The sequence below is a fragment of the Elephantulus edwardii genome, unplaced genomic scaffold (assembly GCF_000299155.1).
Source record: "Elephantulus edwardii isolate Elephantulus edwardi_28Jun2011 unplaced genomic scaffold, EleEdw1.0 scaffold00065, whole genome shotgun sequence".
In the NCBI taxonomy this organism is placed as follows: Eukaryota; Metazoa; Chordata; class Mammalia; order Macroscelidea; family Macroscelididae; genus Elephantulus; species Elephantulus edwardii.
In genome coordinates, this window is record NW_006399815.1 from 14068252 (window position 1) to 14082296 (window position 14045).

A 14045-nucleotide genomic window follows, 5' to 3' on the forward strand; every position below is an offset into this window, starting at 1 on the left:
AATTCATTTAATAGTGTGTCTAGGTTTTATTCTGGAATAGTAAAACTAATTAGTATTTCTTTTTTGATATCTAGTATTGGTGAGTAATCTAGTTATTTCTTTGCTGCATATACTAGCTAAGTTGGATATTCCCTTTCTGAGAAGCCAAAGTAAGTAAAATAATAACATTCTGACATTGTAATTGATCTACCTAAAATATTTAGAAGAGACTCTGAACAGGTCTATATATCTATAGAGGAAAGTTTAGTAGAAGGTACTTTAGGTGCTTGTCAATTATGTATAACTCTGTTAGGACCAGAGAAACTTGAGCTAGCTTAAAATGTTGCATTCCAGACCATTGAGCTGGAAAGAGAATGACAAACAAACAAATGATATAAATGTTGCATGTCGAGCTCTCAATTCTTTGTGCTTATTGTAGTATTGTTAAAAAGTTTTTTAAACATAATCCTTTCCAGTGAATTAATTTAATTTTAAAAATATATAAAAATAACTCTTATTTAACTTTGCATTCACTGATGAGGCTGAATTGTTTACAAATTTAAAAATATATAAAAATAATATTCATGAGATCTAATAAAAATACTTAATTACTATCTTCCTGATTAAGCACATATAAACTATTACATTATTTTAAATCTCACATTATTGTAAAACAATATTGAAAGCTGACATTTAATGAAGCACTATTCAGTGAGCCCTTTATCCATATCCATATATAATTTTGTGAAATATATCTTCTTTCCATTGTTGTTGTTATGTGCTGTTGAGTCGCTTGTGACTCATACATCTTAATTAAGATCCCTTATAAAAGTAAGCAATTTTCATACTATATTGTTTTAAGTTGAAAATAGCTTAAATAAATTTCGTGTGCGTGTTTGTACCTTTTTGTGTAAAAAAATTTATAATCTAACACTGTACATAAACTTACTACCTAAAGTGAATTTTAAAAATGATATTAATAGTATACATTCAAAACATTGTTAGTTTTAGACTTCCATAGGCTCAATAAAAGTAATCTTTACAAAACTATAACTTAGTAATTTTGCTTTGCCTTATGATTAACAATTCTTTCTTCCAAAGGGCACTTTGCACCACATCCAAGACAGATATGCTTGTTCTTTTGCAGTCCATGGTATATTCAGTATTATTCACCAGCACCACAGTTGCTTCCTTGATGTTGAAGTGTATTCAATAGTAAGGGCTGTAGTCTTTAATCATTGTGTGGCAAGTCCAATCCAGATGCCACATTCTTCATGTAGTCTAGCTTCTCAACTTCTCAACTAGCTTCTTATTAGACATACAAATTAAATAGATAGGGTTAAAAGATATTACCTTGACACACTCCTTGCCTAAAGTTAAACTTTATAGTAGTATCTCATTATTCTGTTTGAAGGACTACTTCTTACTTCATGCAGTTTCTACATGTACACAAGTGTTCTGTAATTCACGATCTTCTCAACATTATCTGTAACGAATCATGAACCACACAGCCAAATGCCCTGGAGTAGTCAATAAAAAACAACAAAACATCTTTCTGGTATTCTTGGTTTACAGTCAGGATTCATGACATCAATAATGTTATCCCTTATCCATGTCCTGTTTTGAATCCAGCTTGGATTTGTAGCATTTCCCTGTTAGTGTACTACTATTCTAGCTGTTTTAAAATAAACTTTAGCAAGATTCCACTTACGTCTTACATTATAAATTAATGATATAATTTCTGCATTCTGTTAGGTCTTTCTCTCTCTGGTTTGTTTGCTTGTTTGTGAAAATAGACCAGAGGAACTTGAGTTAGCTTAATGTGTTATTTTGTGATGATTGGGCTGGAAATCTTTTCTTATTAATGATATAATTTCTGCATTCTGTTAGGTCTTTCTCTCTCTCTGGTTTGTTTGTTTGTTTGTTTGTGAAAATAGACCAGAGGAACTTGAGTTAGCTTAATGTGTTATTTTGTGACGATTGAGCTAGAAATCTTTTCCGGTCAATTGTCTAGATAACTGGCATTTTCTTGGCATGAGAAGTGCACACATTCAGCCCTGCAATTGTTTGCTGAAATAGCGCATTTGATATTCTGTCAAGTCCTGGAGATTTCTTTTTTGCCAATGAATTCAGTTGAACTTAGATTTCTTCCTTCAATATCATTGGTGGGTTTTTTTTGTTTGTTTTAATCATTGATTCTTGAACATAATCTACTTTTTGAAATGATTCAGTGTTAATTAGTTCTTTCTGGTGCAGTGACTGTATATATACTCTTTCCATCTTCTTTTGATTCTCCTTACATCACTCAATATTTTGTACATAAAATTGTCAAGCATTTTTAAGTAGAGGTTTGAAATTTTTTTTTCCTTCAGTTCCTTCAGCTTGGGAAATACTGCCTAGCTTATTCGGTTTTCGTTGCACATTTCATTATAATATTTTATTGTATCTTTTTGAGCTATCCTCTGAAGTATTCAGTTCATTTCTTATCATTTCTTTATTTTACTTTACATTTCTATGTGCTGGAGAAATTTTCAAAATGTCTTTTGACATCTTTTTTGTCTTTTGTTTCTACATTTTTTTTTTTTCATTTTCTTGTATACTGTGGAGTCGGATCCACTGACACAGGAGGAGATTGCCCATCCGTCTCCAGCAGATCATCTGGTGGATTTGAACCATGTGCTTCTGGGATTGTCTTTCCTGTCTTTTTAACTACTTTTTGCATTCTGCGTGTATGATATCCTGATATCATCCCACAACTCATCTAGTCTTTGATGACTAGTGTTCAATGCATTATATCTATCTTGAGATGACTTTAAATTCAGTGGGATCAACATAAGATCCTATTTGGCTCTAGTTGTACTTCTTTTCCTTTTCTTCGCCTTCACTTTGAACTTGCTTGTGAGCAAATGATAGTATGTTTCAAATCTATTTCCTAGCTTTGTTCTTAACCCTAATGTTGAGATGTTCCACTCTTTCCAGACTTTAAGCCTTAGTAGAAATGAACGTTTTTGTTTCCATAAAATATCTTTTATTAAATGCCTACTATTTGTCAAAAAAACCTGAGGGTCAACAGAGTGTACTTGCTGGATGAACTGGGGGTCTCTGGTCCAGAGTTGGCCAGCATTTGGGCGTGCTGGGATGGTAAGATACTGAAGGGCCCATGGGCCTGCCACCCTTGGGCCTGTTTTTCGTTGTTTTTGTTCAGTCTTCTAGGTCATATAGCGCCGACGTGTCCACTTGCCATACAGAGGTAACTTGTGTCACTGTGAAGCTGAACACTGTGACACTGATGTGTCAAATGCGATAATGATTACCCATGGTGGACATTGTTTGGTGGTGCTCCCCGGTTGAAACAAGCTTGGAAGCAGGAGTGGCATCCACTTCAGTAAATAGTTTGCCTCTGGAAACCCTGTGAACCTGAAGAAAGGATGAAAGTCACATATGCAATTGTCGAAGAATTTTGTTTATAGGGTCACTGTGAGTCACCTACGACTCGAGAGCACTTAACAACAACAGCAGCATGCTATTTGTCTGCACAGGGTACTTTGTAAATTTGCCTTTAACATCAGGAAAAATTTACTCTTCTATTTATTGTTGTTATTGAGTATCATCATGTAAGACTCAACCCATAGCTAACCCTCTAGTGGATTTTCAGAGGCAGTAAATCACATGGGAAGAGATTGTCCATCCTTCTCCTTCAGAGTAGCTAGTGGATTCAAACTACATGCCTTTGGGATACCAACACAGCTTATTACCACTAGGCTATCAGAGCTCCCTGCCTTGCCTTTTGTAATCCTTCAAATCTGGAACAAAACTAATCCCCAAGGTTCAGCTTTCAGCCATACAATAGACAAGCTTAAAAAGTGGCCCAGACCACTGGTAGCATAACACATAGCATGTTGTGCTGCTAATCCATAGATTAACAGTTTAGATCCTACAATTTACTTCACAGAAGAAAGATAATCTCTTCTTAGTAAGAGTTATAGACTCTGAAACCCATGGAAGGGTCAAAATTGACCCTATGGCACAAGGCTTATAAACCTAGGGAGGCATTATCTTACCTTTTAGAATGAGAGCAAAGCCCAGGAAGCAGTAAGGTATAGAATAGAAGGATTAATGTAACTGAAAACTTCATGGAAGAAGTAAAAAAGTTGCAATTACATTAAAGATATTGTAATTAATTTTATACAGTAAAATTTGTATGAATGGTTGAATAGAAAACTAATTTGCTTTGTAAACTTTCACTCAAATTACAATTTTTTTAAAAACTTGTATAGGAATATATAGTTAAAATAATCAAGTATCCATCAAAGATAGATAAGCAATATATGAGATATTTATACAATTAATATTATTCTGCTGTTTCATGGTATTAAGCCCTGATATGTACTGCATTTATCATTATCAGAAACATTATGCTAAGTGAAAGAAGAGTGTTATAAAAGACTACATATTTTATAATCTCACTTCTATAAATTGTCCAAAATAGATAAATTTATAAAATAAAAATAGAAGGGCTTTCCACCACTATTATACTATCTGCCTTCCTCTACTGGGATATCATAGGATTTTCAGAGGCCTACTATTTAATAAGTGAACAGCCAAACCTGCTTCCTAGTCTGTCTTAATCTAGTACCAGCAATCAGAAAATCAAAGAGATGTATTGCACTGGGAAGGTCTACAATTAGAGACTTCTCCAAATTATTGAGAAGTAATTATGTCAGTTTGAGGACAAAGGTGCTTCTGATTCAAGCCATGGTCTTTCCAATCATTTGCTATGCGTTTGTGAGATGGACAATGAGTTAAGGTGATAGATGAAGAATTGATACCTTGGAGCTGTGGTGTTGGAGAAGAGCACTGAACATCCCATGGACAGCCAAAAGAACAAACAAATATGTCTTGGAGAGGGTGTGCAGACAGAGTGCTCTTTGGGTACAAAGGTGATGAAGCTTCACCTCACATACTTCAGGCATGTTGCTAGGAGGGTCTATTCCTTGGAAAGGAACATGATGCTTAGCAAGGTAGAGTCTCGACGGAGGAAATGAAGATCATTGACCAAGTGGATTAACGTGGTGACTGCCACAATGGGTTCTAATGTGTCAGAAAGTATGAGGATGGCACAGAATAGGACAGAGTTCAGATATGTGTGTTCACAGGGTTGCTGTGGGTCATGCTTTACTTGATGGCACCTAACAACAACAATGGCTTAAGGAAGTAGGGGATGTGGGGTGACTCCTAATGGTCCTAGATTTCTTTTTTGGTGTCACAAATATTCTGAAGTTAAATAGCATTGACAATTATACTACTTTGCAAATACACTAAAAACCATTGAATTATACACTGTAAACAAATGAATTTTGGACATACATTGAATTTTTTAAAAAGCAAATTCCTACATATTTTAAATGCTACATTGGAAATTTTAGTTGAATATGTTTGAAAAAGAAATGCTTTGTTTCTCATATAAGTACATTTGTTTTAAAATAACTTTGTATTATCTCATTTTCAACTAAATGATTTGTATAGAATACTTCCTCCCTCTGTTGTCTGATTATATTATCTATTCAGTAAACCATTTCTTTCTATTTGCATTCCATTTTAAACCCTTCCTTTATCCTGGTGCACTGATTTTATTTTTTTTCTTTGTGTAACACTCTTATCTTACATTCATGCTAATGCAAAACCTATAGGATCAAGAGGCAGTCATCAGAACAGAGCAAGGAGATACTATATGGTTCAAAATGGGGAAGGGCGTAGACCAGGGATGTGTCCTGTCTCCATACCTTTTCAACCTGTGTGGAGAACAGATTATCCGGGAGACTGGGCTCTTTGAGGAGAAATGTGGTGCCAGGATTGGTGGAAGATCTATCAACAATCTGCATTATGCATATGACACAACCCTGCTTGCTGAAACTGAGGAGGACCTGAAGCGTTTGCTGCAAAGGGTCAAGGACTGCAGCCTTCACTATGGACTGAGGCTCAATGTCAAGAAGACAAAGATTCTCACCACTGGACCAATAGGCAGCATCAGGAAGGATGGTGAAGAGATTGAAATTCTTCACAGCTTTAGTTTGCTTGGCTCCACAGTCAATACTCTTAGCACCAGTAGTCCGGAAATGAAAAGATGTATTGCAATGGGAAAGTGCTGTTAGTGACCTCTCCAAAGTACTGAAGAGCAATGGTGTCTGTCTGGAAACTAAGATGCATCTGATACAGGCCATAGTCTTTGCAATTACTTGTTATGCATCACAGAGTTGGACAATGACTAGGGAGAAGAGAAGGAGAATTGATGCCTTTGAGCTGTGGTGCTGGAGAACAGTATTAAAGGTACCGTGGACTGCTAAGAAAACAAATAGATTCATCTTGGAGAGGGTTAAACCGGGCTTCTTCTAGGAGGCAAGAGTCCTGATGCTTCGTCTGACATACTTTGGATATGTGTAAGAGGGACTGGCCCTTGGAGAGGGACATCATGCTTGGGAGGGTGGAGGGACAGTGCAGGAGGGGAAGGCCTCTATGAGGTGGATTGATTCAGTGACTGAGGCAATCGGGATGGGTGTGACGGAGACGGTGCAGTTGGCATAGGACAGAGCAGAGTTTAGGGCTGTTGTACGTAGGGTCATTATGAGTCTCAAGCAACTCTATGGCACATAACAACATTCTTATATAATTTTATGTGTAAAAACTATACAGAGAGAAGGCTTAGATAGGTCTCAGATGGATAGGTCCTCCCCCTACCCATTCCATATTGATAGTTAAATGCTTAACAACTAACCAAAAGCTTTGTTGTTGCACTCACTAGCCTTTATTTAGGAGAGACATGCACTTTGGTAAAGGTTAAAATATTAGAAATCCTTTGGAGCTCTAATGCTGTGTTTTAATGATTACCAGTGGTTGGAATCAACTGTGGTTTGTCTTTGTTTCTTTTCAAAAGTTTACAGAAAAGTTGGCTTTCCATTGGACATTTTCCTCTACCATCCCAATTCACTTTTTAAAATTCTGTTCATTGTTGTACATTTTCTCTTCCCTTCCCCCCACTTCCTCCACCCTGAAATGCATCCCTTGTTCCAAATTATTCTCATATGGATAAGGTTTAATTATACAATCCTTTCAAACAGTTCTTCCCCTCATCTGTTCTAATGAAGTGTTCATTATCTGTCCACTCTTTCCCCAACCCCTGTCCAACTCCCCTATGTCTATTCTATTTTATAAGAGCAATGTTATGCAGTATTTATCCTTTTATGACTGATATATTTCACTTGGTATAATGTCCTCAAGGCTCCCCCATGTTGTGTAATGTTTTATGAATTCATTGTTTTTGAGTGCTGTGTAGTATTCCACTGTGTGGATTTAGGATAATTTTTCTATCTACCCATTGATTGATGAATGCTTGGGTTGCTTTCATCTCTTTGCTATTGTAAATAATGCAGCTGTAAACATAGATATGCATACATCTATTTGAGTTGTGGCTCTCATTTCTTTAGGGTATATTCCTAGTAGTGGAACTTATGGGTCAAATGGTATTTTCAGTTTCCAACTTAAAGAGAAAGTGCCAGATCACGTTCCATAGTGATTGTACCATTTTACATTCCTACTAGCAGTGAGTAAGAGTTCAAATCTTTCCACAACCTCACCAGAGTTTGTTGCTTGCCCTGTTGAACTTTGCTATTTGTGCTGAGTGGTTTGGTTCTTTGGAGTCACTTATTTTTAAAATCTAACACTACACACTTTGTTTACTCATCATATCTCTTTAGTTTACCTATAATCCTTTAGATAATCAATTTAAATTATTCCTCAATTCTGTTTCCATTAGTAAATATATGCAAATTCATATCTAATTTCTGATTGTGTTACCTATGTTGGACAGAGGGAAGTGTATGTCATATCAGTGGTTCTCAACTGGATGTGATTTTGACCTCCACATGGTATTTGGCAATAACTGTGGAAATGTTGTCACCACTGGAGGAGGTGCTAGTGGCATCTAGTGGCTAGAGACCAGGGATGCTGCTAAACATCTTCTAATGCAAGATAGCCCTAGCAACTAAGCATTATCTTGCTCAGCATGTCAGTAGTGCCACTGTTGAGAAACTTTTGATATGCAAGTATTTGCTTTTCCACTTAAAAATATCTCATGGATTTAATTCTACACCTGTTTATAGGGAGTATCTTCATTGCTTTTTTATACCTGTGTAGTGAATATAGAAGAGTTTGGTCAATAATTTTTCCTGTGTGCAAAAAATTTAGGTTGTTTCCAGCATTTTACAGTTACAGATAGTGGTGTAATACCTTATATGTATTTTTTAAATGTCTTTTGTGATTTCCATGTCAGTTTTATTATTTTTATTGAGATTTTAATGAAAGTTTATAGAGAGCTTGGATTTCCATTCAGTCATAGTTGCACAGTTTCCTCTCTGCCCACTCCCCCATACATATCTTTATAAGTGAGTGTTGAGAGTAAATTCCTAGAAATACATTAAAGTATAGATGGTAGATTGTTTTGCCAAATCTTGGAATGAATGATATTATTTGCATTTTCACCTTTGTATAAAAATACATGTTTCCTCATAAACCTTTTAGCTGTGTGAATTAAAATAAAAGCTTTTGAACTTTTTCCCATCTGATAAAAAACTCAATTTAGTTTTAAATTGTGTTTCTCTTATTATAAATGAATTTTTTTCTTTTGTTTATTTAGATGTAGGAAACTCTGGTGGAACTCCAAATTTTCTCAAATAACTCAAATAATTTCAAATAAAATGGAAAAGCAATGCTTGTCAAATACAGTAAAAAAAAATCTCTACTGAGAATATCAAACTATCTTTTAGAACCTTATCCTGTGCCTATGTCTCAATCCATTTTTACATGAAAACAAGACAATTACCTTGAGTTATCTAAGAAATACATGCTCATCAAAGTAAATAATATTATTCTAGAGAAATAGTGTTTAAAGTATTTTCTAACTTTGTCAGGCTTCGAGGTTTTCACGCTGATTAAATGAAAATGACTTTGCACTGGCATTATTGTTTTACAGGCCATACATGTCTCTTGGAAGTCTTCGAGATCAAGTCATTTATCCTGATTCAGTGGAAGAGATGCATAGTAAAGGCTACACAGACCAAGACTTAGAATACATTCTGCATAATGTCCACCTCTATCACATAGTTCAGAGAGAAGGAGGTAAAACCTTTCATTCTTTTTAAATCATTTTGGCTTCTTTTTATAAAAAAATATATTTTAATGAGAGTTTACAGAAACTTGGATTTCCATTCATTCATTGTTACACAATTTCCTCCCTGCCCCCCGCCCAGTTCACTTTATGTGCAGCTCTTATTCTGGACTGTTGTCATTCAAATAATACCTAATCATATATTCCTTTTTTTTAATATTTTTTTAATTTTTTTTCATATATTCCTTTTAAACAATTCTTTCCCTCATCTGCTTCAATGCAGTGTACGTTATTTATCCCCTCTTATCTTAGTTTCCATCTACCCCCATGTCAGTCCTGTTTTTTAACAGTGGCATTATATTGTATTTGTCCTTTTGTGACTGAGATATTTCACTCAGCATAATGTCCTCCAGGGTGACCCATTTTGTATAATATTTTATGAGTTCCTTGTTTTTCAGTTCTCTGTAGTATTCCATTGTGTGAATGGAATACTCCTCTATCCATTCACTTGTGGACAAGTACTTGGGTTGCTTCCATCTCTTTGCTATTGTGAACAAAGCATCAATAAACACGGGTGTGCATATATCCGTTTGGGTAGCAGTTCTGGCTTCTTTAGGGTATATTCCCAGGAGTGCAATTGCTAGGGCAAATGATATTTCTGTTTCTAACTCTTTGAGAAAGCACCATATTGCCCTCCATAGTGGTTGCACCATTTTACACTCCTACCAACAGTGAATAAGGGTTCTAGTTTCTCCACAACCTCGCCGGCATTTGTTGCTTGCTGCTCTGTTGAACTTTGCTATTGTTACTGTGGGAAGATGATACTTCATAGTTGTTTTATGATTTTAACTTGTTTTAAAACATTGACTTGAGTAAATATTTTATAAGTTACTTTATTTAAATATATATCCTGCTATTGGAATATAAACACCCAAGTAAAGAGTTTAGAATCCCTAGTTGAACTGTGGTTAAAGCATTTGGCCAATAGACTGAATGGTAAACATTTGAATTCACTAGCTACTATGGTGATCTGCTCCTGCAAATATTTAGGCTGTTGTAAATCCTTTAAAGCACTTTCACTCTCTCTTGTGAAGCTGTGATGAGGTAGTCTCTGTTCAACCGCAGTGAGATTTTTTGTTTTAATCTTATCAATACATTTTTTTAAATGAAAAAATGTATGAGCAAGAACCTATGGTGCTGAAGGAAGAAGTTCAGGCTGCTTTGAAGGAAATAGCAAAAATAAGGCCCCAGGAATAAATGGTATATCAATTGACATATTTCAGCTAACAGATGCTGCCCTGGATGTGCTCACCAAGTTGTGCCAAGAAATCCGGAGACCAACCACTTGTCCGACTAACTGGAAGAGATCTATATTTGTTCCCATCCCAAGTAAGGGTGACCCAACAGAATGTGGAAACTATAGAACAGTATCATTGATTTCACATGCAAGCAAGATTCTATTGAAGAGTATCCAAAAACAACTGGAACAGCACATCAGCAGAGAACTGCCAGAAGTCCAGGATGGGTTTAGAAGGGTTAGTGTTACTAGGGATATTGTAGCTAATGTTAGATGCATCTTAGCTGAAAGCAGAGAAAACCAGAGGAATGTCTATCTGTGTTGCATTGATTATGCAAAGGTGTTTGACTGTTTGGACCATAACAAACTGGCTGACTCTGAGAAGAATGGGAATCCCAGAACACTTGATTGTGCTAATGAGAAACCTATACTTGGACCAAGAGGCAGTCATCAGAACAGAGCAAGAAAACACTGCATGGTTCATAATTGGGAAGGGCATACACCAGGGATGTGTCCTGTCTCCATACCTTTTCAAACTGTATGGAGAACAGATTATCCGGGAGGCTGGACTCTATGAGGAGAAAAGTGGTGCCAGGATTGGTGGAAGATCTATCAACAATCTGCATTATGCAGATGGCACAACCCTGCTTGCTGAAACTGAGGAGGACCTGAGGGTCAAGGACTGCAACCTTCAATATGGATTGAGGCTCAATGTCAAGAAGACAAAGATTCTCACCACTGGACCAATTGGCAGCATCAGGCGGATGGTGAAGAAATTGAGATTGTTCACAGCTTTAGTTTGGTGGGCTCCACAGTCAACATTCTTGGCACCAGTAGCCAGGAAATTAAGACATACTGCCATGGGAAAGTCTGCTGTTAGGGACCTTTCCAAAGTTCTGAAGAGCAATGGTGTCTGTCTGGAGACTAAGGTGTGTCTGATAGAGGCCAGGGTCTTTGCAATCACTTGTTATGCATCAGACAGTTGGACAATGACCAAGGAGGATACAAGGAGAATTGATGCCTTTGAGCTGTGGTGCTGGAGAAGAGCATTGAAGGTACCATGGACTGCTAGGAAAACAAACAGATTCATCCTGGAAAGGGTTAAACCGGGCTGCCCCTCGGAGGCAAGGATTCTGAGGCTCCGTCTAACATACTTTGGACATGTTGTAAGGAGGGACAGGTCCTTGGAGAGGGACATCATGTTGGGAGGGTGGAGGGACAGCGCAGTAGGGGAAGGCCCTCTAGGAGATGGATTGATTCAGTGATTGGGATAATCAGGATGGGTGTGTCAGAGGCAATGAGACTGGCACAAGATAGAGCAGGGTTTAGAGCTGTTGTACATAGGGTCGCTATGAGTTGCAAGTGACTCGACGGCACATAACAACAACTCTTTTTTTTTCACCCCTCTTAAGTAGCTCAAAGGAAATTTTATGATGTTTAGAATTTCTATGCTAGGGCTTTACAGAATAAGGCATTTTTGAAAGAATGGCAGTAACATTTATGTATTTTAACTTTAAAAATAATTATCTTTTGTTAGCTGTGGTATAAAAGAATTTGAGGACTTGTATAACTTGGAGCCTTGAAAAAACTATTGGATTGCAAACTAGAATTTCACATTCAAATTTGCATTAGTTTTATCTTCTATTTTCCAATCACTTCAAAAAATATCCCCCACATATTCCAGATTTGAAATCAGAGAGGACTGAAGTTGTGTTGTAGTACTATTCTTTTATTTTCAACTGTGAAATGGGGATAAATGTCTACATTTATGATTTTAGTGAAGATTAAATAAGATTTTATATAAAGTAATTGGCATAATGACACAACAAATAATAAATGCACATGAATTATCTCTGTCTCTCATTGCTGTTGAGTGGAAACCAACTCACAGCTGACCCTCTAACAGATTTCAAAGGCTTTTAATTGCACAGGAGGGACTTCACCAATCTATTTGCTGTAGAACTCTAGTGGATTCAAAAAGTGATAGCTTTCAATAATATAAGTAGTATTATCCTCATTTTACAGATGACATTATGAAGTTTAGTAATTTACACAGAGGTGGACAGAAAGTGGGAGAACAAAGATCTGACTTTAAAATAAAAGTTGTATAAAATTCTGTGCCATTGTGCTGTGCTATCTCCTAACTTCTTAGATACTGATAATAATATAATAAGTATTATAACTTTACGTAGTAAAAAAATCCCAGGCATTTCAACTTTACTTAGTTAATCCTTAAAATATAAAGCATTTAAGTGAAGCAGGAAAGCAATTAATTATTCTGATTTATTATTTTGGAAGAAGCATACTGAAATTCTATCTACATTTGGTAAAATGTTTTGCTTAGTCAAAGGTGGTAGGAATTGAAATCTACTTTGACATAATATCAAAGAAGCTACTGAATAGAAAGGAATACAAGTATTTATCAAATTAAAACAATCTGTACATCTCCAGAAAGGAATAATATAATTCTTCTTAGCTCACGTATTGTCACTTAAATCAGCAGTAGAGGCAATATTATGGCTTAGAACTTTGATTTTTATGTTGTGTGATCATGCAGTATTACCTACAAAACAACCTCTTAGGTTAGTATGGAAAAGGGCCTGATTTATTAAAATAAATTATTTTAAGGTTTCCTTTGACACAATTTTTTTTTCTTATGCCTTGTTCTCAGGGGGCAAGAGAGAAATTTTAGCCAGGAGCATTTCTTCATTATTTAGTAACCTAAAATACCTTGGGTTTTTCCCAAATGGAGGCAAATACTTATGATTTAGAAATGTGCAAAACACTTAAGATTTGGAAATGCTACCCTAAGTGCTCATAATGTTTTGGCAGTCATTTCTACAATAATCCTGTTTAGATTACTAAATAATAGAGAAATGTTCTTGGCTTAAAATCTGAGGAAGTGTGATGACACAATGGTTAAAACACTGAAATGCAAACCACAATGTCAGTGGTTCTAACCTATCAGCCATTCTGAGGTGAAATTATAGCTGTCTTCTTCTATAAAGATTTAGCTTTTTGAAATCCTATGGGGCAGCCCTACTCTCTTTTAGAGAGTGTTTAAATTCACTCCTTGGCAATATGTGACTTAGCATTTTGAGCCTGTTTTAAAATCCTCATTTATATTTTATAAATGCCACATGATTCAACTATACAGAAATATTTATCTCAACTATTTCCCTAGAAAAAAGTTTAGATCAAGTGCCATTTTGAGGGATTCTTTGTCTCCAAGGTAAAACATATAATGATGTTTTTAAATAGAAAATCCCTGGAAATTTGCACAAGTAAATAACAATCCCAGCTGGGAAATGGGATTAGAGGTATTAATGAGAACTCAGGGAAGTTTTCCCACCCAATTTCATGGTATTCATTATATTCTTATGTAGCTTTTTAAATAGACATTTTCACATAATTAGTAAATAAAAAATCATTTTTTAATCCTAGGATAAATTATCCTGGTTTTGGTTCCTTCTCTCTGGTTCTCTCTTACTTTCAATAATAGCTGCTGATTTTCAAATAATTGTATTCTTTTTTTTCCACTTTACTTTTTTATTATTATTAATTTTAATAGACATTTACAGAGGTTTTGGATTTCCATTCATTCATTGC

At 35.7% G+C, this 14045-nt stretch overlaps 1 protein-coding gene across 2 annotated transcripts in view; it reads left to right on the top strand.

The window, feature by feature from the left end:
• The window catches only part of ABCD2 (ATP-binding cassette, sub-family D (ALD), member 2), a 120154-nt gene that overhangs the window by 66617 nt on the left and 39492 nt on the right, over positions 1-14045 (top strand). For both annotated transcript variants that reach the window (XM_006888201.1, XM_006888202.1), the window contains exon 7: positions 9005-9150. In XM_006888201.1, the coding sequence (XP_006888263.1) occupies positions 9005-9150 (146 nt within the window). The remainder of the gene's footprint in view (positions 1-9004; positions 9151-14045) is intronic.